Source organism: Danio rerio, chromosome 5 (genome assembly GCF_052040795.2).
Source record: "Danio rerio strain M-AB ecotype USA chromosome 5, GRCz13ab, whole genome shotgun sequence".
Lineage (NCBI taxonomy): Eukaryota > Metazoa > Chordata > Actinopteri > Cypriniformes > Danionidae > Danio > Danio rerio.
This window is the reverse complement of record NC_141025.1, coordinates 73,978,399-74,005,358: the sequence shown is the minus strand read 5'-3', so window position 1 is coordinate 74,005,358 and position 26,960 is coordinate 73,978,399. Positions and strand designations below refer to the sequence as shown.

At 40.4% G+C, this 26,960-nt stretch overlaps 1 protein-coding gene across 7 annotated transcripts in view; it reads left to right on the top strand.

Moving 5' to 3' along the window:
• fermt3a (FERM domain containing kindlin 3a) overlaps positions 1-26,490 on the top strand; it is a 102,681-nt gene extending 76,191 nt beyond the window's left edge. The window contains exons 7-16 of one of the 7 annotated variants that reach the window (XR_015492010.1): positions 7,149-7,256; positions 8,015-8,143; positions 9,908-9,954; positions 12,189-12,313; positions 13,301-13,407; positions 14,316-14,531; positions 22,434-22,558; positions 24,710-24,851; positions 25,459-25,712; positions 26,058-26,490. Coding sequence is in view for 1 of the 7 variants with exons in the window: in XM_087254544.1 (XP_087110670.1) it covers positions 7,149-7,256; positions 8,015-8,143; positions 9,908-9,954; positions 12,189-12,313; positions 13,301-13,407; positions 14,316-14,531; positions 22,434-22,558; positions 24,710-24,851; positions 25,459-25,638 (1,179 nt within the window). In the remaining 6 variants the exon portion in view is untranslated. The other 6 variants (XR_015492009.1, XR_015492012.1, XR_015492011.1 and 3 more) reach the window with 6 other exon arrangements.
• The last annotated feature ends 470 nt before the right edge of the window (positions 26,491-26,960 follow it).

The window sequence follows — 26,960 nt, the reverse complement described above, 5'->3', positions numbered from 1 at the left end:
ATTCACTATTGTTGATCCTGGACCATCATCATTTAAATACAGTGTAAATTCACTATTGTTGATCCTGGACCATCATCATTTAAATACAGTGTATATTCACTATTGTTGATCCTGGACCATCATCATTTAAATACAATGTAAATTCACTATTGTTGATCCTGGACCATCATCATTTAAATACAGTGTATATTCACTATTGTTGATCCTGGACCATCATCATTTAAATACAATGTAAATTCACTATTGTTGATCCTGGACCATCATCATTTAAATACAGTGTAAATTCACTATTGTTGATCCTGGACCATCATAAACATTTAAATACAGTGTAAATTCACTATTGTTGATCCTGGACCATCATCATTTAAATACAGTGTAAATTCACGATTGTTGATCCTGGACCATCATCATTTAAATACAGTGTAAATTCACTATTGTTGATCCTGGACCATCATCATTTAAATACAGTGTAAATTCACTATTGTTGATCCTGGACCATCATCATTTAAGAACAGTGTAAATTGACTATTGTTGATCCTGGACCATCATCATTTAAATACAGTGTAAATTCACTATTGTTGATCCTGGACCATCATCATTTAAATACAATGTAAATTCACTATTGTTGATCCTGGACCATCATCATTTAAATACAGTGTAAATTCACTATTGTTGATCCTGGACCATCATGAACATTTAAATACAGTGTAAATTCACTATTGTTGATCCTGGACCATCATCATTTAAATACAGTGTAAATTCACGATTGTTGATCCTGGACCATCATCATTTAAATACAGTGTAAATTCACTATTGTTGATCCTGGACCATCATCATTTAAATACAGTGTAAATTCACTATTGTTGATCCTGGACGGTCATCATTTAAATACAGTGTAAATTCACTATTGTTGATCCTGGACCATCATCAATTGAATACAATGTAAATTGACTATTGTTGATCCTGGACCATCATCATTTAAATACAATGTAAATTCACTATTGTTGATCCTGGACCATCATCATTTAAATACAGTGTAAATTCACTATTGTTGATCCTGGACCATCATCATTTAAATACAGTTTAAATTCACTATTGTTGATCCTGGACCATCATTATTTAAATACAGTTTAAATTCACTATTATTGATCCTGGACCATCATCATTTAAATACAATGTAAATTCATTATTGTTGATCCTGGACCATCATCATTTAAATACAGTTTAAATTCAATATTGTTGATCCTGGACCATCATTATTTAAATACAGTTTAAATTCACTATTGTTGATCCTGGACCATCATCATTTAAATACAGTTTAAATTCACTATTGTTGATCCTGGACCATCATCGTTTAAATAAAATGTAAATTCACTATTGTTGATCCTGGACCATCATTTAAATACAGTGTAAATTCACTATTGTTGATCCTGGACCATCATCATTTAAATACAGTGTAAATTCACTATTGTTGATCCTGGACCATCATTATTTAAATACAGTGTAAATTCACTATTGTTGATCCTGGACCATCATCATTTAAATACAGTGTAAATTCACTATTGTTGATCCTGGACCATCATCATTTAAATACAATGTAAATTCACTATTGTTGATCCTGGACCATCATCATTTAAATACAGTGTAAATTCACTATTGTTGATCCTGGACCATCATTATTTCAATACAGTGTAAATTCACTATTGTTGATCCTGGACCATCATCATTTTAATACAGTGTAAATTCACTATTGTTGATCCTGGACCATCATTATTTAAATACAGTGTAAATTCACTATTGTTGATCCTGGACCATCATCATTTAAATACAGTGTAAATTCACTATTGTTGACCCTGGAGCATCATCATTTAAAAACAGTGTAAATTCACTATTGTTGATCCTGGACCATTATAAACATTTAAATACAGTGTAAATTCACTATTGTTGATCCTGGACCATCATTATTTCAATACAGTGTAAATTCACTATTGTTGATCCTGGACCATCATCATTTTAATACAGTGTAAATTCACTATTGTTGATCCTGGACCATCATTATTTAAATACAGTGTAAATTCACTATTGTTGATCCTGGACCATCATCATTTAAATACAGTGTAAATTCACTATTGTTGATCCTGGACCATCATCATTTAAATACAGTGTAAATTCACTATTGTTGATCCTGGACCATCATTATTTAAATACAGTGTAAATTCACTATTGTTTATCCTGAACCATCATCATTTAAATACAGTGTAAATTCAATATTGTTGATCCTGGACCATCATCATTTAAATACAGTGTAAATTCAATATTGTTGATCCTGGACCATCATCATTTAATTACAATAAAATTCACTATTGTTGATCCTGGACCATCATTATATAAATACAGTGTAAATTTACTATTGTTGATCCTGGACCATCATCATTTAAATACAGTGTAAATTCACTATTGTTGATCCTGGACCATCATCATTTAAATACAGTGTAAATTTACTATTGTTGATCCTGGACCATCATCATTTAAATACAGTGTAAATTTACTATTGTTGATCCTGGACCATCATCATTTAAATACAGTGTAAATTCACTATTGTTGATCCTGGACCATCATCATTTAAATACAATGTAAATTCACTATTGTTGATCCTGGACCATCATCATTTAAATACAGTGTAAATTGACTATTGTTGATCCTGGACCATCATCATTTAAATACAGTGTAAATTCACTATTGTTGATCCTGGACCATCATCATTTAAATACAGTGTATATTCACTATTGTTGATCCTGGACCATCATCATTTAAATACAATGTAAATTCACTATTGTTGATCCTGGACCATCATCATTTAAATACAGTGTATATTCACTATTGTTGATCCTGGACCATCATCATTTAAATACAATGTAAATTCACTATTGTTGATCCTGGACCATCATCATTTAAATACAGTGTATATTCACTATTGTTGATCCTGGACCATCATCATTTAAATACAATGTAAATTCACTATTGTTGATCCTGGACCATCATCATTTAAATACAGTGTAAATTCACTATTGTTGATCCTGGACCATCATAAACATTTAAATACAGTGTAAATTCACTATTGTTGATCCTGGACCATCATCATTTAAATACAGTGTAAATTGACTATTTTTGATCCTGGACCGTCATTATTTAAATACAATGTAAATTCACTATTGTTGATCCTGGACCATCATCATTTAAATACAGTGTAAATTCACTATTGTTGATCCTGGACCATCATCATTTAAATACAGTGTAAATTCACTATTGTTGATCCTGGACCATCATCAATTGAATACAATGTAAATTGACTATTTTTGATCCTGGACCGTCATTATTTAAATACAGTGTAAATTCACTATTGTTGATCCTGGACCATCATCATTTATATACAGTTTAAATTCACTATTGTTGATCCTGGACCATCATCATTTAAATACAATGTAAATTCACTATTGTTGATCCTGGACCATCATCATTTAAATACAGTGTAAATTCACTATTGTTGATCCTGGACCATCATCATTTAAATACAGTGTAAATTCACTATTGTTGATCCTGGACCATCATCATTTAAATACAGTGTATATTCACTATTGTTGATCCTGGACCATCATCATTTAAATACAATGTAAATTCACTATTGTTGATCCTGGACCATCATCATTTAAATACAGTGTATATTCACTATTGTTGATCCTGGACCATCATCATTTAAATACAATGTAAATTCACTATTGTTGATCCTGGACCATCATCATTTAAATACAGTGTAAATTCACTATTGTTGATCCTGGACCATCATAAACATTTAAATACAGTGTAAATTCACTATTGTTGATCCTGGACCATCATCATTTAAATACAGTGTAAATTCACGATTGTTGATCCTGGACCATCATCATTTAAATACAGTGTAAATTCACTATTGTTGATCCTGGACCATCATCATTTAAATACAGTGTAAATTCACTATTGTTGATCCTGGACGGTCATCATTTAAATACAGTGTAAATTCACTATTGTTGATCCTGGACCATCATCAATTGAATACAATGTAAATTGACTATTGTTGATCCTGGACCATCATCATTTAAATACAATGTAAATTCACTATTGTTGATCCTGGACCATCATCATTTAAATACAGTGTAAATTCACTATTGTTGATCCTGGACCATCATCATTTAAATACAGTTTAAATTCACTATTGTTGATCCTGGACCATCATTATTTAAATACAGTTTAAATTCACTATTATTGATCCTGGACCATCATCATTTAAATACAATGTAAATGAACTATTGTTGATCCTGGACCATCATCATTTAAATACTATGTAAATTCATTATTGTTGATCCTGGACCATCATCATTTAAATACAGTTTAAATTCAATATTGTTGATCCTGGACCATCATTATTTAAATACAGTTTAAATTCACTATTGTTGATCCTGGACCATCATCATTTAAATACAGTTTAAATTCACTATTGTTGATCCTGGACCATCATCGTTTAAATAAAAGGTAAATTCACTATTGTTGATCCTGGACCATCATTTAAATACAGTGTAAATTCACTATTGTTGATCCTGGACCATCATCATTTAAATACAGTGTAAATTCACTATTGTTGATCCTGGACCATCATTATTTAAATACAGTGTAAATTCACTATTGTTGATCCTGGACCATCATCATTTAAATACAGTGTAAATTCACTATTGTTGATCCTGGACCATCATCATTTAAATACAATGTAAATTCACTATTGTTGATCCTGGACCATCATCATTTAAATACAGTGTAAATTCACTATTGTTGATCCTGGACCATCATTATTTCAATACAGTGTAAATTCACTATTGTTGATCCTGGACCATCATCATTTTAATACAGTGTAAATTCACTATTGTTGATCCTGGACCATCATTATTTAAATACAGTTTAAATTCACTATTGTTGATCCTAGACCATCATCATTTAAATACAATGTAAATTCACTATTGTTGATCCTGGACCATCATCATTTAAATACAGTGTAAATTCACTATTGTTGATCCTGGACCATCATCATTTAAATACAGTGTAAATTCACTATTGTTGACCCTGGAGCATCATCATTTAAAAACAGTGTAAATTCACTATTGTTGATCCTGGACCATTATAAACATTTAAATACAGTGTAAATTCACTATTGTTGATCCTGGACCATCATAATTTAAATACAGTGTAAATTCACTATTGTTGATCCTGGACCATCATCATTTAAATACAGTGTAAATTCAATATTGTTGATCCTGGACCATCATCATTTAAATACAGTGTAAATTCAATATTGTTGATCCTGGACCATCATCATTTAATTACAATAAAATTCACTATTGTTGATCCTGGACCATCATTATTTAAATACAGTGTAAATTTACTATTGTTGATCCTGGACCATCATCATTTAAATACAGTGTAAATTCACTATTGTTGATCCTGGACCATCATCATTTAAATACAGTGTAAATTTACTATTGTTGATCCTGGACCATCATCATTTAAATACAGTGTAAATTTACTATTGTTGATCCTGGACCATCATCATTTAAATACAGTGTAAATTCACTATTGTTGATCCTGGACCATCATCATTTAAATTTAATGTAAATTTACTATTGTTGATCCTGGACCATCATCATTTAAATGCAGTGTAAATTCACTATTGTTGATCCTGGACCATCATCATTTAAATACAATGTAAATTTACTATTGTTGATCCTAGACCATCATCATTTAAATACAGTGTAAATTCACTATTGTTGATCCTGGACCATCATCATTTGAAAACAGTGTAAATTCACTATTGTTGATCCTGGACCATCATTATTTAAATACAGTGTAAATTCACTATTGTTGATCCTGGATCATCATCATTTAAATACAGTGTAAATTCACTATTGTTGATCCTGGACCATCATCATTTAAAAACAGTTTAAATTCACGATTGTTGATCCTGGACCATCATAAACATTTAAATACAGTGTAAATGAACTATTGTTGATCCTGGACCATCATCATTTAAATACAGTGTAAATTCACTATTTCAGTGACTACAGTCATTAAACATAATCCAATCCAATCGCATATATATGAGGAATGACATCATAGGGATTATCACATGCTCCTACATCAAAAACATTATCATGACCTTTTGAGATATTCTGTTTACAAGATCAATGAACCAAAATCAAATAAAGCGGGACCATAGTAAATACTTTACTATTGATAATGTAATAAATATTTATTTATTTATTCATTCATTATCTTTTCAACTTATTTACTTTATTAATACGGGGTTACCACAGCGGAATGAACCACTAACTTATCCAGCATATATTTTTACGCAGCGGATGTTCTTCCAGCTGCAACCAATCACTGGGAAACAACCATACACACTCATTCACACTCATACACTACGGACAATTTAAGCTTACCCAAATCACTTATACCGCATGTAAGGACTGTGGGGGAAACCGGAGCACCCGGAGGAAATCCATGCAAACGTGGGGAGAACATGCAAACTCCACAGCAATGCCAACTGACCCAGCCGAGGCTCGAACCAGCAACCTTCTTGCTGTGAGGCGACAGCACAACCTACTGTGCCACCACGTCGCTTCATTGGAAATGTAATTAATATAAATATACAAAATATAGTTGCAGAAACTTCTACTTGAACTTAATGTTGACAGATTTTGATTTTACTATATAATTACTTATGTTTTATATATAAACTAAACCAAAAAAAATACAGTACAGTACAAATAGTATTATACAAATGGTAATATAATCATAAAATGCATATATAACGCATACATACATACATAAATATTCTCATTTAGATGTTCAATATATGTAATTTTCTGTTTTAATCTTACTTAATTAACCGTTCTTTTTGTCCTTTCGTGTCTGTATGCACCCAGATCTCCTGAAAACCACAACAAACTGAGTCTAGTATTTAGCTATTTTTGCTGTATGTTCTAAAAAGCACATTATGGGTAATTTTGTCATTTTTTTCTCACCTAACCTATTAATGAACATCTTGTGAATGTCTCTGGCAGTCGGACGTTGTGCGTCTGACACAGCTGTACGAGCAGGCAAGGTGGGCTATCCTGCTGGAGGAAATCGAATGCACTGAGGAGGAGATGATGGTCTTTGCTGCATTACAGGTACAGACGATGGACAGCAGATATCAGCTCATTATATTAATGAGAAATATCCCATATAAACATAACTTTAAGGGATAGTTCACCCAATAATGAAACCTCTGCCATTTACGCACCCTACACTTCTTGTGTTTAAAATGAGCTGAATCAGCACAATTCCTGAGTTTATTGAGGGACAACTTAATTTTTTAATGTTCAATCTACTTAAATTTGCAATTGACTTGTGTTAGGACAACATGAAGGAATTGTGTATGTTGAAAAATGCTGATAGCTGGTGCCCATTGACTTCCATGGTAAATATTTTTCCTACTATGAATGTCAATGGGCGCCAGCAACCAGCATTTATCTTCTTTCGTGTTCAGCAGAAGAAAGAAAACACACGAGGGAGAGTAAATGATGAGGTTATTTGGGCGAGTGTCCAAACTCGGGCCTGGAAAGCCAGTGTTCTGCATATTTTAGTTCCAACCCCTGTTAAACACACCTGAAAAAGCTAATCAAGCTCTTTCTTGGTATACTAGAAACTTCCAGGGAGGTGTGTTGAAGGAATTTGGAGCTAAACTATGCAGAGCACTGGCCCTCCAGGGCCGACTTTGGACACCCCTGCTTTAAGTAAAATGTTTGATTCTTATTTGTGTGTGTGTGTGTGTGTTTGTGTGTGTGTTTGTGTGTGTGTGTGTGTGTGTGTGTGTGTGTGTGTGTGTGTGTGTGTGTGTGTGTGTGTGTGTGTGTGTGTGTGTGTGTGTGTGTGTGTGTCACACCAGTACCACATTGGGAAAGTGTCTCTGACAGAACAGCTTGTGGCTTCCTGTCCGGCGATGGATGATCTGGATTCAGCTTTACAGTGTCTGGAGGTGAAAATGGAAGGAGAGAGCAGTGCAGATGACATGCTGGTCAGTCTCACAATGACACAAAATCAATTAAAGCAAACCAGTACATAAAAAACCAAAACTACATAAAACAGTTATGTATCATAAATGTATTCAGCTGAAGTCAGAATGATTCTGTGAATTTTTTTTCCAATATTTCCCAAAAGATGTTCAACAGAGCAAGAGATTTTTCACAGTATTTCCTATAATATTATTTTTTTTTCTGGAGAAAGTCTTATTTGTTTTATTTCGGCTAGAATAAAAGCAGTTTTACATTTTTTAAAAAAGCATTTTAAGGTCAAAATTATTAGCACCCTTAAGCAATATTTGTTTCATAGTCTAAAAAACAAACCACTGTTATACAATGACTTGCCTAAATACCCTAACTTACCTAATTAACCCAATTAAGCCTTTAAATGTCACTTTAAGCTGAATACTGGTGTCTTGAAAAACATCTAGTCAAATTAGAAATAAGTTATTAAAATTATTATGTTTAGAAATGTGTTAAAATAATCTTCAATGGTTACCGGTTTCCAACATTCTTCAAAATATCTTCTTTTGTGTTCAAGAGAATAAAGAAACTCTTAAAGTTTTGTAATCACTTAAGGGTGAGTAAATAGTTCTTTTTGGGTGAACTAACAGCAGTATTGAACTATATATTGAAACTACCAGTTCAAGACTGTATGGATATAGAGTGCTCAACATAAATCAGTACAACCCATTTTGAAAATGAATATTTTAACCAATTTCTCATGCACAAAAGTAATATATTTTGGTGCAGTTGAACAAAACAGATTTATTAAACGAATACATTTATTACAACAGTATATTAGTCACCGAACATCTTTAAAAAATAAAAATATAATACATTTAAATTCATGCGAAAAATTGGGGGAAAAAACAAAAATACTACAAAATTTTAACAAACATATATATTTTTTGTTTGTCTTAAATTTTGCTCTTTTTACATTTTTTTATTTCATATTTTCGCTAAAATATATATTTGGGTGTATTAATTTTGGAGCATTATCTTAAGTTATTTCATTCGATTAGCTCCAGATTTGGCTTCAGTACTGAGTAATCTAATGTATATGCACATACAGTTGAAGTCAGAATTATTAGCCCCCCTGAATTATTTGCCCCCTGCTTATTTTTTCCCCCAATTTCTGTTTAAAGGAGAGCAGATTTTTTCAACACATTTCTAAACATAATAGTTTTAATAATTCATTTCTAATAAATGATTTACTTTATCTGTGCCATAATGACAGTAAATAATATTTGACTAGATATTTTTAAGACACTACTATACAGCTTAAAGTGACATTTAAAGGCTTAACTAGGTTAATTAGGTTACCTAGGCAGGTTACGGTAATTAGGCAAGCTATTGTACAATGATGGTTTGTTCTGTAGACTATAAAAAAATTTGCTTAAAGGGGCTAAAAATTTTGTCCTTAAAATGTTTTTAAAAATTTTAAAAACTGCTTTTATGCTAGCCAAAATAAAACAAATAAGACTTTATCCAGAAGAAAAAATATTATCAGACACACTGTGAAAATTTCCTTTTTCCTTGCTCTGTTAAACATAATTTGGAAAATAATTTAAAAAAAGAAAAAAAATTCAAAGGGGGGCTAATAATTCAGACTTCAACTGTATATAATATTGTATAGCTTCCTATAGTAAATTTATATGAGAGATTTGTGGGGGGGGGGGGGTACTTATATACGCTGTGTATGTCATCTGAATTAATCTGTAATTAACTGTTAGCTAACATTTTAACTGTCCACGCAGGAAACAATGACAGCACCTGAACTACACGACTACTTGAAAATATTCAGGTTAGACATAAATCTCACACTCTTAACTCGTAACTCTCACACTGAAAACTTCTGTACATGTGATTTTTCTGCTTTTTTATCTTTAATAAATTTGCAACAATTTTAAAAACTCTTTTTTCACATTGTCATTATGGAAATGAATCCATTTTGGAATAAGGCTGTAATATAAAAAATGTGGAAAAAGTGAAGCGCTATGAATACTTTCTGGATGAACTGTATCACTGAATCTGACAAGAACACCATAAAGAAGATAATAAAGTCAGCTGAAAGGTCTGTTAGAGTCAAAATTAAATCTATCGAGGAACTATATCAATGATGTTGTCTGTCTAGGGCAAATAGCATTTTAAGGGATCCAACCCACCCTGGCCATAGTCATTATAAGACTTTTGAATAATACAGTATCTTAAATAATATTGAATAGCTAGTATGTAATAATAAATCATTAAATAGTTAAACTAGGACAAATTGTTACTATTATAACTATTATAACAAACTGTGCAATAGTTATTTATTAATTTATTCCCTTTTGTGATTTTTTTTGAAATCGGGTTATATTTTATATAATTATATTTTTATATATTTATGAAATCATAAAAGCTTATTTTGTTGGTTTTATAGTGTTTGATGCTTGTTTTTTATGTTCTTGTTGGGTCTGATGTAACGTAATTTCATTCTGCATTACAATTTATTATGATGTTTTGAATGACAAAAATAAAGTAAACTGAAACTGAAATACAGTTGAAACCAGAAGTTTACGTACACTCTAAAAAAGGAACATAACCATTTTTTTTTAAATGTTTGATGGTAAATCATACAAAATGTTTACTATTTTAGGTCTGTTAGGATAACCTAAATCATTTACATTTGCCAAAGGCCAGAATAATGAGACAAAATATTTTTTGAGAATGTTTTAATAATTTCTAGAGAGTCAAAGTTTACAACATTTCCCTGATATTTTTTGCTTGTTTTTTAAACTGTATAACTTTAGTCAAATGTTTTCGTCATCCTTCCACAAGCTTCTTACAATAGTTTGAAGGAATTTTGGCCCATTCCTCCTGACAGAGTTGGTGCAACTGAGTCAGATTTGTAGGCTGTCTTGCTTGCACAAGCTTTTTCAACTCTGCCCACAAATTTTCTATAGGATTGAGATCAGGGCTTTGTGATAGCCACTCCAAAACATTCACTCTGTTGTCCTTTAATTACATTTTAACTAATTTGACAGTATGCTTAGGGTCATGGTCTGTCTGGAGAACCCATTTGTGAACAAGTTGTAATTTCCTGGCTGATGTCTTGAGATGTTGCTTCAGTATTTCTACATAATATTCTTTCTTCATGATGTCATCTATGCTGTAAGGTGGACCAGTCCCTCCAGCAGCACAACAGCCCCACAACATGATGCTGCCACCCCCATACTTCACAGTTGGGATAGTGTTGCTAGGCTTGTAAGCTTTCCCCTTTGTCCTCCAAATGTAACACTGGTCTTTATGGCCAAACTGTTCAATCTTAGTTTAATCAGACCACAGGACATGTCTCCAAAAATGATTCTTTTTCCCAGTGTAATTTAGCAAAATGTAATCTGGCTTTTCTTGTTGATTCTGGCTTGCTGATTTTCCCATGTTGTCACACAGGGAAGCAGTGTGTTTGGGGTTTTCCTTAAATACTATTTTACAGTTGTGCCTCCAATTAACTTAAGTGTGGTCAATTAGCCAATCAGAAACTTCCAAAACCTTCACACCATCATCTGAGCCTTTTCAGAGGCAGAATATTCATGACTTTCAAGAAAAGTTATAACAATTTATCAAAACATATCTCTCTTATTATTCCGCTATTAAGCTTAACAGAAACTAATTTTAAAATCCTAACTTACCTAAAAGAGAAAAAGTTTAGTCATATTAACATCTGACTTTTTAAATGGTTATATGCCTTTTTATACAGTCTATGTAAGCTTCTGGTTTTAACTGTAATTGTGTCCATTCAGATTGTGTTTTTAAATATACTTTAACAAATCTATAAAAAATGCATTTAAAAATCATTTTAATGTATAAATAAATAGGCAATTTTTGCACTTATTATTTATTTAATGTTTTAAAACGCTGATTAATCAAAGATAGAACAAGTATATTAATAAATCATTTAAATGCACATTTTAAATGGCCTTACAAATGTTTTTATGGTCCAGGTTCACAAATATCCTTCTGCTCAATTATATAAGCTGTGGTTTTGTTTCCTCTCAGGCCAAAACGGCTGACCCTGAAAGGCTATAAACAATACTGGTTTACATTTAAGGACACGACCATCTCCTACTACAAGAGTAAAGAGGAGAGCTGTAAAGAGCCAATTCAACAGATGAACCTTAAAGGTGATCACACACTCAATTAAAAACACAGGTCCCACTTTATATTAAGCATAACATGCAATTACACAATGATATTAATAGTTTGTTACCATGTACTTGTTGTGTAAATACATGTTTTGACATTGTACTTATTCATTCTTTCATTTTATTTTCGGCTTAGTCCCTTAATTAATCAGGGGTTGTCACAGTGGAATGAACCGCCAGCTTATCCATCGTATATTTTATGCAGTGGAAGCCCTTCCAGCCGCAACCCAACACCCATACACACTCATTTACACACATACATTGCAGCCAATTTAGCTTACCCAATTCACCTATACCACATGTCTTTGGACTGTGGGGGAAACGGGAGGAGGAAACCAACGCAAACACTGGGAGAACATGCAAACTCCACACAGAAATGCCAACTGGCCCAGCCGAGGCACGAACCAGCGATCTTCTTGCTGTGAGGCGACAGTGCTAACCACTGTGCAGCCACATTGTACTTACACTTGATTAACTGCATGCATGTAATTACATTGTTATTAGATTCTGTACTTACATTTGTAATTACACTGTTGACCATCCCTTAGACCAGTGGTCACCAAACTTGTTCCTGGAGAGCCGGTGTCCTGCAGATTTTAGCTCCAATCCTAATCAAACACACCTGAACAAGCTAATCAAGGTATTATTAGGTATACTTGAAACATCCAGGCAGGTGTGTTGAGGCAAGTTGGAGCTAAACCCTGCAGGGACACCGGCCCTCCAGGACCGAGATTGTTGATCCCTGCCTTAGACCATCTCTAAACCTATCCATACCACCAAACTTGTTTCTAACCTTGCCCTCAATAGCACTAGAAGTGTTCTGCAATACATTATGAACACAATAAGTACATTGTACATATTTTTAATGTAAATACTTGTAGTTAAGGCCCCTTAATATAAAGTGCAACCAAAGCTTATATGTGTGTACAAGACACACAGATGACCACAAATCTTTGACCGACACAGGTTGTGAAGTGGCTCCTGACGTGAGCGTTGCTGGGCAGAAGTTTTGTATCAGGTTGCTGATACCCGGGCCAGAGGGCATGAATGAGGTCTACTTGCGCTGCGAGCATGTAAGTCAGTTATGTGTAATCTTATGAAGTGCTAATCTTTCAAACTTTCATTTTGGATGCAATTAATCTTTGCGCAGCGGTACTTTTTTTTTTAAGTAACTTACCCCTAATTATAGATATATACATTAGATGTCGCCTGGCCTATTGTTGTCTATTGGACGGAATGCGTCAATAGTGCCGCCATCTTGCTACAGGGTAGCGCTCCTTTGAAATGAATGCGGGACCAAGGTACAGTGGAGGACTGTGGCCATCCAAAGCCAGAGATATACACATATACACATATATCTATGATCGTGAGTTTTCCTGGATGTTAGTATGTAATTTTTTTTCTAATTACGAAAATTATAATTTTACATCACTTTTCTACATTGATGGATCAGTGACCGCACGGCATTCCTGACAAAAAGCTTGTGTTTGTGTGTACAGAAATGTACTATTCACCCTCCCTGTTAAATTTAATCTTATCAGTGTCCTGAAACACAGCTCCTCTCCTGCTTTCACTTCTCATACTGACGGAGGGAGCGATTCGTTTGTGAATGAATCCCCCCGAACGACTCTTTCACTAACGTTAGGCGACAATAATACAAGTTTCTGGCAGCGCAGCATCTCGTTGTCATATTTCTTTTGCATTGTTTGCTGATTTTATTCAACAAAACTAGCATAAGCGGAGTGTTTAGTGCGAGTTGGAGCTGCTTTGCCGTATGGTGAATGCAGTAAGTGACTGTTATCATCAATAACCTTACCTGATTAGCACAAAAGTTCAGAACATACAAAAACAGAAAAAAACATAATATTACCTATGAAATGTTCTGCCTTTGTGCTTTGTTTTCTTTGTTTGCTCGTTACTACACCCGTAGACAGCGCTAAAGTGAGACTCTCACTGATTGAGACTCTCTGATTTACTGCAGGAGCAGCAGTACAGCCGATGGATGGCAGCATGTCGTTTGGCCTCAAAAGGCAAGACTTTAGCCGACAGCTCGTTCTCTAATGAAGTGCAGAGTATCCAGTCCTTTCTGGCCATGCAGAAAACCACACCTAGCAATAACACAGCCCAGACGGATGAAAGCATCAACACACACAGCCTCGTCTCGCCACGCTACCAGAAGAAGTACAAACCCAAACAGGTACCACATATTAAAGATGTTAATTAATTACAGCGTTGACTTTAAAGGGTTAGTTCACCCAAATATGAAAGTTTGGTTTCTTTCCCGCACTCTTGCTGTCACGGTATGAGGTGAATGGAGAGAAGGCGAGGACCCAAATGCGGGAAATGAAGGATTTATTTAAAAAACAAAACAAAAACATAACTCAAATCTCCCCATGTGGGGAAAAAACATGACATTATATTAAACACTCAACTAGACTTAACTTGATTTGTTCCCCTTCGGTTGGGGAACTTCAGTGCCATGAATGGGGGAGGATTCGGATCAGAAGCCGCTTATCTGGAGAGTATTGAACGGGCCAATGAATGAAATTAATTGGCAGCGTAAGCTTGCGCAGGTGTGCGACATCTGCAATTATCTCAGCATATAAGCACACCTGAAGCCAGCAGACGCCATCCTTTTCGCTTCAGATCCTTTCTGAGTGAGTCGATGAGGGTTCCTCTTGCTGATCAGCACTTCAGAGCGAACGAGTGTGTCTCCCGGTCCAGAGTGGGTCTTCGCGGTGGCAGACGGTCGAGCTGGGTTACTCCCTTGCCTGCGGTTCTTTGGGTCCGGTCCTCCAGAGCGGTGCGTATAGTTGCAACTTTCCTAAAAGAGCAACACAGTCGTGCAGCACGTCCTTTTCAGGATGGCGCTCCGACTGTGCGTTTCTGGATGCGGGGGTTTCCTGTCTCCGGATGATGGACACGATCACTGCATTGCATGTTTGGGGGTCCAGCATGTTAATGCGGTGCTCGCGGGCGGTTCATGTCGTCATTGCGATGCCATGACCGTTGCACAGCTAAGATCGCGGCTAACTTTCGCAAGAGAGCGAGCCACCCCAGTTGCCTCCTGTTCTAAAAAAGCAGCGGGCGCTCGGGCAGATCTGAGGGTTTCAGCGGGAGCTAATCCGCCGCCCACGGGCTCGCGGACCTCTCGCTCCTCACGGCGCTCCATCCAAGCTTCGGGTGGTGAGAGTGATCCGTCTAACCAGATGGTAGCTCTCACACTCGCTGACACCGGAGATCAGATGTCCTCCGCGGCATCGGAGGGTGGGCTTTCACTGTCCGACGAAGATCCGGACCCGCTCGCCCCCTCCGGGCAGGTGAGCGCTGTCAAATCGGATCCTGAAGCGGACATGTTAGCCGTGCTTTCCCGGGCTGCTTCGGCCGTGGGGTTGGAGATGGTTTATCCCCCAGCTCCGCGGCCGGACCGACTAGATGGGTGCTACGTAGAGGACCAGAAGGCGAAGCCTTCGAAGCCTCTCGTCCCCTTCTTCCCGGAAGTGCACAGTAGGCTCACGCAGTCCTGGAGGGCACCTTTCTCTGCCCGTGCTGCGTGTGCCTCCGCCCTCACCGCCCTTGATGGCGGAGCTGCCAGGGGGTATGAGGCGATCCCGTCAGTGGAGCGCGCTATCGCGGTCAATCTTTGTCCGCGCGGCGCCTCTACGTGGCGGGGTTTGCCCCGCCTCCCGTCCAAAGCCTGTAGGTTGTCTGCCTCCCTCGGAGCCAGAGCTTATAAGGCTGCGGGCCAGGCTGCTTCTGCTTTGCACGCGATGGCCACCTACCAGCGCTACCAAGCGCAGGCGCTGGCCGAGCTGCACGAGGGCGGGTCCAACCCAAGCTTATTACATGAGCTGCGCACCGCGACCGACTATGCTCTTCGGACTACTAAGTCCGCCGCGTGTGCGCTGGGGAGGACGATGTCCACACTTGTGGTTCAGGAACGCCACCTCTGGCTAAACCTGGCCGATATGCGCGACGTTGACAAAGTTCGCTTTCTTGACTCGCCCATATCCCAGGCTGGCCTGTTCGGCGACACCGTCGGTGAATTCACCCAGGAATTCAAGGCGGTGAAAGAGCAGTCGGATGCGATGGGCAATGTCATCTATCGGCGTGGCCGTAAGCCCGCTCCGCCCGCCGAGCCATCCACCTCCGCTGTTCCTCGCCGAGGGCGCCCGCCAACGAGTGCTGCCCCGCCCCCGCCTGCGCCTCCGGCCAAGCGGGCGCGGCGTTCACCTCGAAAGCAGGCAGCCCCTCCTGCCCAGGGCGCCGTTAAGTCCGGTAAACGGACCGCGAAGCGTCCCTGAGACAGGCCATCCGGAGAAGAGGAAACTTGCTCTTTCCCCGCTGGAGGGCGGGGCCCCGATAACAACGGTACTTTTCAGTGCCACCAAAACATCAGTAAAAGAGCACTTTTTCCCTTCCCCGGATGTGACTGCACGAGTTCTGCCAGTCCGGGACGCGCTGCCTTCCGGCTCGCAGACTCTACGTGCTTCGCCAGTGGCTCACGAGCGCTGGGGGGACGGTCTCCCTTCCCTCAGCCCTCCAGTCCCCTCTCCGGAGTCAGGGTGCGGAGCCAGAGCGAATCGCTCTCCTCCAGCTTTTCCGCGGGACCCTCGTGCTTCCCGGATCAGCACACCCACTCCGCGCTGCCCCACCGCTGGTACGTCAGCGATTGTAGCGATGACTCCATTAGCGAGGGCTCTGCCTGCCTGGTTAGCGCGGGCCAGCCCCTCGCGGTGGCTCATACGCACAATCAGACTCGGTTACGCGATTCAGTTCGCGAAACGGCCCCCCAAGTTTACGGGCGTGTATTTCTCCAGGGTCAACCCCCTGTCCGCCCCTGTCTTGCGAGAGGAGATTGCTGCCCTCCTGGCGAAGGGTGCAATCGAGCCGGTTCCTCCAGCCGAGATGGAGAGTGGGTTTTACAGCCCATACTTCATCGTACCCAAAAAGAGCGGTGGGTCACGGCCAATCCTAGATCTGCGCGTTTTGAACCGCTGTCTGCACAAGCTGCCGTTCAGAATGCTCACGCAGAGGCGCATTCTCCAATGCGTTCGTCCTCGGGATTGGTTTGCAGCCATAGACCTGAAGGACGCGTATTTCCATGTCTCCATTCTTCCACGCCACCGCCAATTTCTGCGGTTTGCGTTCGAGGGTCGAGCGTGGCAGTACAAGGTCCTCCCCTTCGGGCTCTCTCTGTCTCCGCGGGTCTTCACCAAACTCGCGGAGGGTGCCCTAGCGCCCCTTCGGCTCGCGGGCATTCGCATACTCGGTTATCTCGACGACTGGCTGATTTTAGCCCACTCGCGGGAGCAATTGATTATGCACAGGGACGAGGTGCTTCGGCATCTCCGCCTACTGGGGCTTCAGGTCAACCGAGAAAAGAGCAAACTCGCCCCCGTGCAGAGGATTTCTTTTCTCGGGATGGAGCTGGACTCGATCACCATGGTAGCGCACCTCTCCGAGGAACGCGCTCGCCTGTTGCTGAACTGTCTGAGGGAGCTCGACAGCAAACTAGTGGTCCCACTGAAGTTCTTTCAGAGGCTCCTGGGGCATATGGCATCCGCAGCCGCCGTCACGCCGCTCGGGTTGCTCCATATGAGACCACTTCAGCACTGGCTTCACGATCGGGTCCCCAGACGCGCATGGCACGCGGGCACACACCGGGTCTCGGTTACTGCGCTGTGTCGCCGCGCCCTCAGCCCTTGGAACGACCCCTCGTTCCTACAGGCCGGTGTGCCTCTAGGACAGGCATCCAGCCATGTTGTTGTTTCAACAGACGCTTCCAACACGGGTTGGGGGGCCGTGTGTCGCGGGCATGCGGCTGCGGGCCTCTGGAAGGGTGCCCAGCTGCATTGGCATATCAATCGCCTAGAGCTGTTGGCAGTGTTCCTCGCTCTCCACCGCTTTTTACCGGTGCTGGAGCGGCAACACGTGCTGGTCAGGACGGACAGTACGGCGGCGGCGGCGTATATCAACCGCATGGGGGGTATGCGCTCTCGCCGCATGTCTCAGCTCGCCCGCCGTCTGCTCCTCTGGAGTCACCCGCGGCTGAAATCGCTGCGCGCCATTCACGTCCCAGGCACGCTCAATCGTGCAGCCGATGCGCTCTCACGACAGCTGTTACGCCCTGGAGAATGGAGACTCCACCCCGAGTCTGTTCAGCTGATATGGGCGTGATTCGGGGAGGCCCAGATCGATCTGTTTGCTTCCCCCGAGAACGCTCACTGCCAGTTGTTTTTTTCCCTGACCGAGGGCTCTCTCGGCACGGATGCACTGGCCCACAGCTGGCCTCGGGGCATGCGCAAGTATGCGTTTCCCCCAGTGAGCCTGCTCGCGCAGTTTCTGTGCAAGGTCAGGGAGGACGAGGAACAGGTTCTGCTAGTTGCGCCCCTTTGGCCCAACCGGACCTGGATATCAGAGCTCTCACTCCTCGCGACGGCCCTCCCCTGGCGGATCCCTTTGAGAGAGGACCTACTCTCTCAGGGACAGGGCACCATCTGGCACCCTCGCCCCGATCTTTGGAACCTCCACGTGTGGTCCCTAGACGCGAGGAAGACTTGGGTAACCTACCGACTGCGGTGGTTAATACCATCACTCAGGCTAGAGCCCTCTCCACGAGGCGCGCCTACGCCCTGAAGTGGAGTCTATTCACTGAATGGTGCGTCTCTCGCAGAGAAGACCCCCGAAATTGCCAGATTAGTGTTGTGCTCTCTTTCCTTCAAGAGAAGTTGGACAGCAGGCTGTCGCCCTCCACTCTCAAGGTTTACGTGGCCGCCATCTCCGCTTATCATAGCGCGGTAGCTGGCGGCACCGTGGGAAAGCATAACCTGGTCATCCAGTTCCTTAGGGGTGCTAGGCGAATTAATCCATCTCGCCCCCCTCTCATGCCCTCTTGGGATCTCGCCCTCGTTCTCACGAGTCTGCGATCCGATCCCTTTGAGCCACTCGAATCAGTATCTCTAAGATTTCTGTCCCTGAAGACAGCTCTGCTGGTTGCGTTGGCCTCCATCAAGAGGGTCGGGGACCTGGAGGCATTTTCGGTCAGTGACTCGTGCCTGGAATTCGGGCCGGATTACTCTCACGTTATCCTGAGACCCCGCCCCGGTTATGTGCCCAAGGTTCCTACCACCCCCTTTAGAGATCAGGTAGTGAACCTGCAAGCGCTGCCCCCGGAGGAGGCAGACCCAGCCCTTTCTTTACTTTGTCCAGTTCGCGCTCTGCGCATTTATGTGGACCGTACTCAGAATTTTAGATCATCTGAGCAGCTCTTTGTCTGTTATGGCGGTCGGCAGCAGGGAAGTGCCGTATCGAAACAAAGATTATCCCACTGGATTGTGGATGCCATTTCACTCGCTTATTCGAGTCGAGGTCAGCCGTGTCCCCCGGGAGTACGTGCACACTCCACTCGGATCGTTGCATCCTCTTGGGCGCGTGCACGCGGCGCCTCTCTAACAGACATCTGTAGAGCTGCGGGCTGGGCGACACCCAACACATTTGCAAGGTTTTACAATCTGCGAGTGGAGCCGGTTTCCTCAAGGGTATTAGGTAACCCTTTGGTGATTGAGGAGACAACTTGGTAGGGTGTTGAAACACGCTTGCTGCGCCATTCTCCCTAACACGGAGGTACGTGCGCCTTTTTTATCTGTCAGTAAAGTTCCCCGTCAGGTGAGCCCTGCAGATTCCTCCGTGGCCCCCAGCACTGACTCAGCGGAGGAGTCACTTGCTGGCCCACTACGTTGTAGGTCTGCCCGCTGGTCAGCCCGCGTTTTGGGTATAGGTGCCTGCTATGCGTGATCCCCACTAGGCGATCCCATATGCTTATTCCGCCACGGTTAAGTCCCCCCCCTGGGCGGACTCGTGTCTTCCCTCTCCGCTAACCACTCTTTGCTATGCGTACTCCCCCTTTTTAGGGCTAGTCCATAGGTAAATTCTGCCATCTATCCCCCCCTTGGGTAACGGATGGCCTCCGCAGCGTCCTCCCTATCGGGATTGCACGCTTCCCAACGTACTGTCGTATTTCCTAGAATTATCTAGATGCTCACGACTTCCCAAAAAATATATCTAAATCCGTAAAACTTCTGAAGTAGGATAAATTAGGGCCAGGGACACGTTGGAGGACCGCGCCCCCCATGATGTGGGTGCGTCACGCTTGCTTGACTATCTCCTCATCGGGGGTGTTGGTAAGGTGCAGTCATTATGGCGCTTTCCATATTCTCCCATTCATGGCACTGAAGTTCCCCAACCGAAGGGGAACGTTCGAGGTTACAGAAGTAACCCTTCGTTCCCCGAGGAGGGGAACGGAAGTGCCATATTCCGTCGCCATAATGACTGTCCCTTAGCTGTTTGAAAGTCTCTTCAGCTTAAAAGGATGGCGTCTGCTGGCTTCAGGTGTGCTTATATGCTGAGATAATTGCAGATGTCGCACACCTGCGCAAGCTTACGCTGCCAATTAATTTCATTCATTGGCCCGTTCAATACTCTCCAGATAAGCGGCTTCTGATCCGAATCCTCCCCCATTCATGGCACTTCCGTTCCCCTCCTCGGGGAACGAAGGGTTACTTCTGTAACCTCGAACGGTTCTTGGCATGACACACTACATTAAACAACTGTTGTAGACCAGACATCCACAGACCTCATACAACAGCAAGAGAAAGCAGACAGTCAACAACGGACCACCACAGAACAGAGCACACTAGGAGAATAAATAGGAAACACAGACCAATAAACAGACAGGCGGAGAGGTGAAAATAATAATTACAAACAGGATAACTAGGTGGGCGGGACAGGACGCTAGACAAAAGAACACATGGTACAAGAACACAACACAATCATGTGCTTACATACAAACAGGACTAGAACAGGACAGAAAGAGCTCATTGACTGCATGCTCACATAAAACAAGATACTAAAGCACGTGGTTACGATGTAAACATGAAACCACGTGCTACACAACAGAACACAAGACACTAGCACACTATAAATAAAGATACTTACTTTGCGCTCACATATGCGCAACCCAAGCTCATTCTGAAAACGTAGCCCCGCGGACGTTTCTGGAGACCGCGATTTACGTGGCCGGAGGTACGTACGGCCGCGTTTAGTTTTTTTAAACGAACGCTGCGGGGTGGTATGGCGCCGCTCCGCTCCTCCTCTTCGCGCTCGCCGGCCGACGGCTCGCCTCCGAGTGGAGGGCTTTCCTATTGCAACCAGTTTGTCCGCTTAGCTCACAGCGTTACGTCGGCAGAGCGGAGGCCCCGGAGGAGGAGGAGGAGCCAGCCGCGGGGACGACGACCGGGATCGAGTCCGGGGAACAGCGGTTCCAGAAATCAGGTAAGATGAAAAACAGAATCAGAAAAATAAGGGCGAGAACGCGGCGGGATCCGAAAATGCGGAAGACAAGGGCTTTTGCTTTTTTTTTTCTGGACGGCTTTTGCAAACCGTCGCATGGGTTTAGGGAAGGAGGAGGAGGAAGAGGAGGACGGCCGGGTCGGCCGATCCAGCCGATCCAGCGGCTTTTCGCGCGTGAACAGCGCGGGCGCGAACAGCGCGCGCTCCCGAGAGGCACCCAAGACGCGAAAAAGCGCGCACAGCGGCCTCTCGCGGATCCGCGAAAACAAAAACCACTCGAATACGTACCTCCCGGGATGTATCTCACGGTCCGCAGAAACGTCCACGGGGCTACGTTTCCACAATGAGCCCGGGTTGCATATGCGATGTGAATGTTCCCTCCCAGCGCCATCTGAAACCGAAACCAACTGAAATGCTGGGAATAAACATCATGCGGCAGACAAAACAAACATGACAAGAGCGTGCACCTATACCATGTCCGGACCTCGCGCGCCCGCATCAAGCTGGAGCGCACATAGTCCAATAGTAACCAGGCAGGCGCTCACACAATGACAAGAAAGAGGTACTCAACCCGAGAAAACTCAAGCTGAGCACCACATATAACACATGACCTGACTAGTGTCTGGAATTTGCCACAAAAACAAGAATTAACAGGACTGGAGTGGCAGAACTCTGACACTTGCTGTCTAATAATATTGTTAGGTGAACTATCCCTTCTTTCTGTTTAAATCTCATTCTCCTTGTTCAGCTCACACCAAGGATTCTGGAGGCCTATCAAAATGTGGCTCAACTCTCATTAACTGATGCCATTCAGAAGTTTCTTCAGATCTGGCAGGCTCTTCCTGACTTTGGCCTCTCTTATATTGTAGTCAGGTAAGTTTTGTAAAAGTTGTCAGGGTTGTCATGCAAAGAATGTGATAAAGGGTAATGAGTGTGGCGTTTACCTTTTAGGAGTGTTAGGACTGATTTTGCTCTCAATATTTCTCTTCAGGATCGTAACTGATGTAATTCTCCATATATAAGTTGCTTTAATATTATTATTAATATAAATATTATGAATGCCGTAAATTGCTTCAATAAAAACACAATAACATGAGTGTAAGGTACACTGTAAACAAATGCTGGGTTCCACACAATTCCGTCGTGTTGTCCCAACACAAATCGATTATTCATTCATTAATTTTCTTGTCGGCTTAGTCCCTTTGTTTATCCGGGGTCGCCACAGCGGAATGAACCACCAACTTATCCAGCAGGTTTTTACGCAGCGGATGTTCTTCAGCTCCATCTGCAACATCCACACACACACACACACACACACACACACACACACACGCACACTCATACACTACGGACAATTTAGCCTACCCAATTCATCTGTACCTCATGTCTTTGGACTGTGGGGGAAACCGGAGCACCCGGAAGAAACCTCACATGAGAACTCCACACAGAAATGCCAAATGGCCCAGCCAAGGCTCAAACCAGTGACCTTCTTGATACGAGGCGATTATGCTACCCACTGCGCCACCATCACGGTCGATAACAGTTCTCCCAAACAAAGCTTAAGAATTCAATGTTGGTTCAACTTATATTAAATAAGTAGTTTGAACAAGCAGCAAAAGTAATTGTTTGAGTGTAGGTCATGACAAATTTTGTGATAATTAAAGAAATATTTACAGAAGAAACCCATCTCTGTTCTGTTTGACGTAACACTCTAAGTAAACTATTTATAATTTATGTGAATCACTAAAAATCTTATCATGAAAATCACAATAAAATCAGATAAGATCAGCAACACCTGATTTAAGCCTAGTCCATACCTGCCAACACTCCTGTTTTTCCCTGGAGTCTCCTGTATTTCAGACCCATCTCCCGTTTTGTCATTTCTCCTGGAAAACTCCCGGAATTTCACCCCTTTTCCCTGGTCCTCAGTTGTTTGGTACAATCCATAACACCTCCAGATCACCAACTATTTTGATGGCAGCCGTTGCCCGGTGTTTTTCGTAATTTCCAGCCACTACCCTCTCCGAATGGTACTGGACACAGATATTTAATTTAAATAAATATAAAATAATATAAATACAATAATATAATATAATATAATATAATATAATATAATATAATATAATATAATATAATATAATATAATAATATTATATTATATTATATTATATTATATTATATTATATTATATTATATTATATTATATTATATTATTTAGCGCAGTAGGTAGTGCTGTCGCCTCACAGCAAGAAGGTTGCTGGTTTGAGTCCCTTGCTGGGCCAATTGGCATTTCTTTTTGGAGTTTGCTTTATCTGCCCGTGTTGGTGTAGGTTTCCTTTAGGTGCTACGGTTTCCCCCACTTTCCAAAGGCATGTGCTATAGGTGAATTGAGTAAGCTAAAATGGCTGTCGTGTATGAGTGTGTATGGGTGGTTTGCAGTACGGGCAGCAGCTGGAGGGGCATCCGCTGCCTAAAACATATGCTGGAATAGTTGGCGGTTCATTCCGCTGTGGCGATCCCTGATAAATAAGGGACTAAGCTAAAAGAAAATGAATGAATAATATAATTTTTAAAACTATTTCCAAATTTCAAAAATCAAAACAGGTCAGAACATATAAAATTAAAAAACAATATATAAAACAATATAAACAATATATATAACAATATGTATTTGTTGAAAACAATATATAAAATATATATTCACACACAAATTATATTTTATATATATATATATATATATATATATATATATATATATATATATATATATATATATATATATATATATATATATATATATATATATATATATATATATAATGGTTAAAATATATATAATGGTATATATAATATATATAATGGTTGAAAACAATAATAAAACCATGAATAATAACCATGATATTGCTAATTTAATATACCATGATATTATACCATGATATTGCTAATTTAAAGAATTTAGGCAAAATTCTATCAGATGTAAGTGACATCAGAATCAACAATCAATTTCTGTCCACATAAATGCAGGTTTAAGGGGTGCCGTAAAGACGAGGTGCTTGGCATTGCTAATAATCGTTTAATCCGCATTGACCTGAGTGTCGGAGATGTTGTGAAAACCTGGAGATACAACACCATGAGGCAATGGAATGTCAACTGGGACATCAAACAGGTAATCCGTCTGCATTTACATACAATAACATTCATCTGAAGTGTAAAAGGTGTTTTCGCTGATACACAGTTGAAGTCAGATTGATTCCCCCGGCCTGTGAATGTTATATATATATAATGATGTTTATTAGAGCAAGGAATTTTTCACAGTATTTCTTATAATATTTTTTCTTTTGGAGAAAGTCTGATTTGTTTTAGTTTGGCTAGAGTAAAAGCAGCTTTTAATTTTGTAACCATTTTAAGATCAATATTATAAGCCACCTTAAGCAATATTTGTTTCGATGGTCTATTCGAAAATACAATGACTTGCCTAATTACCCTGATTAAACCAACTTAGTTATGCCTTCAAATGTCACTTTCAGCTGAATACTAGTATCTTGAAAAATATTTAGTCAAATATTACGTACTTTCATCATGGCAAAGATAAAAGAAATCAGTTATTAGAGATAAGTTATTTACACTATTATCTTTAGATATGTGTTGAACAAATCATCTTTCCGCTAAACAGAAATTGTAGAAAAAAAAAATATACAGGGGGGCTAATAATTCTGACTTCAACTGTAAATACCACAATATGAAATAATATATCTTCATTGTGTCTGTTACAGGTTGCCATTGAGTTTGATGGCAATGTGAACATCGCCTTTAGCTGTGTGACGGCGGATTGTAAGATTGTGCACGAGTACATCGGCGGCTACATCTTCATGTCCACACGAGGTCGAGATCAGAGCGACACCCTGAATGAGGAGCTCTTCCACAAACTGACAGGCGGACATGAAGCGCTATGAGGAAAGAAAGAAAAACAAAAACATCTGTGCACATATGGACTGATAGAAAATGAAGAGATCATACAGAAATTACAGCAAAATTATTAGCCCTTCTGTCAAAATTGTTTTCTTTAAAAAACATGTTATGCTTAACAGAGCAAGGAATTTTTCACAGTATTTCCTAAAATATTTTTTCTTCCGTAGAAAGTCTTATTTGTTTTACTTTGGCGAGAATAAAAGCAGTTATTAATTTTTTAAAGCTATTTTAGGGTCAATATTATTAGCAACCTTTAGAAATCATTTGTTTTTGATTGGCTACAGAACAAACCACTGTTATACAATGACTAATTAATCTAGTTAAGCCTTTAAATGTCCATCCGTTAAAAGTTATTTTGCAAGATACTAGTATTCAGCTTAAAGTGATTTAAGCTGCATACTAGTATCTTGCAAAATAACTTTTACAATATTCTGTACTGTCATCATTGCAAAGACAAAAGAAATCAGGTATTAGAAATTAGTTATTAAAACTATTGTTATGAAATGTGTTGAAGAAAATCTTTCCATTAAACAGCACTTCAAAATAGTCGAACAATAAAATTTTATAAATGTAAATAATTAAATATTTTACAGAAAGGCTAATCATTTTGACTGTATGGCAGAAATGTTTATTAAAATGTAAAAAAGCATCAACACATGGACAGATATGACCATTCATTCATTCATATATAAACAACACTATTGTGTCTTTGTGAGACCTGAGGTGTTTTATTTTAGTGACGATTAGTGATAACAATTTAGTTTTAATCATATGATTATGATGGTTATTTTTCAGTCTTAACACCACAGTAATTAAATATCACTGTAAAAACCTGGCTTTATTTTGTATTTTTATTTGTATTATTGATGTTGCTTTTTAAACCTTATTTGGTATGGATGGATGGATGGATGGATGCATGGATGGATGGATGGATAGATGTGGTAGGTAGTTGTATGTGTGTATGTATGTATGTGTGTATTTATATTTATATAGCGCATTTATTGTGTATGGCCATACACCCAAAGCGCTTCACAATCATGAGGGGGGTCTCTCCACACCACTACCAGTGTGCAGCATCCACTTGGATGATGCGACGGCTGCCACAGGACAACGGCGCCAGTGCGCTCACTACACACCAGCTATTGGTGGAGAGGAGAGACAGTGATAGAGCCAATTCGGTGGAAGGGGATGATTGGGAGGCCATGATCGTAAGGGCCGATTGAGGGACTTTGGCCAGGACACCGGGGTTACACCCCTGCTCTTTCACGAGAAGTGCCATGGGATTTTTAATGACCACAGAGAGTCA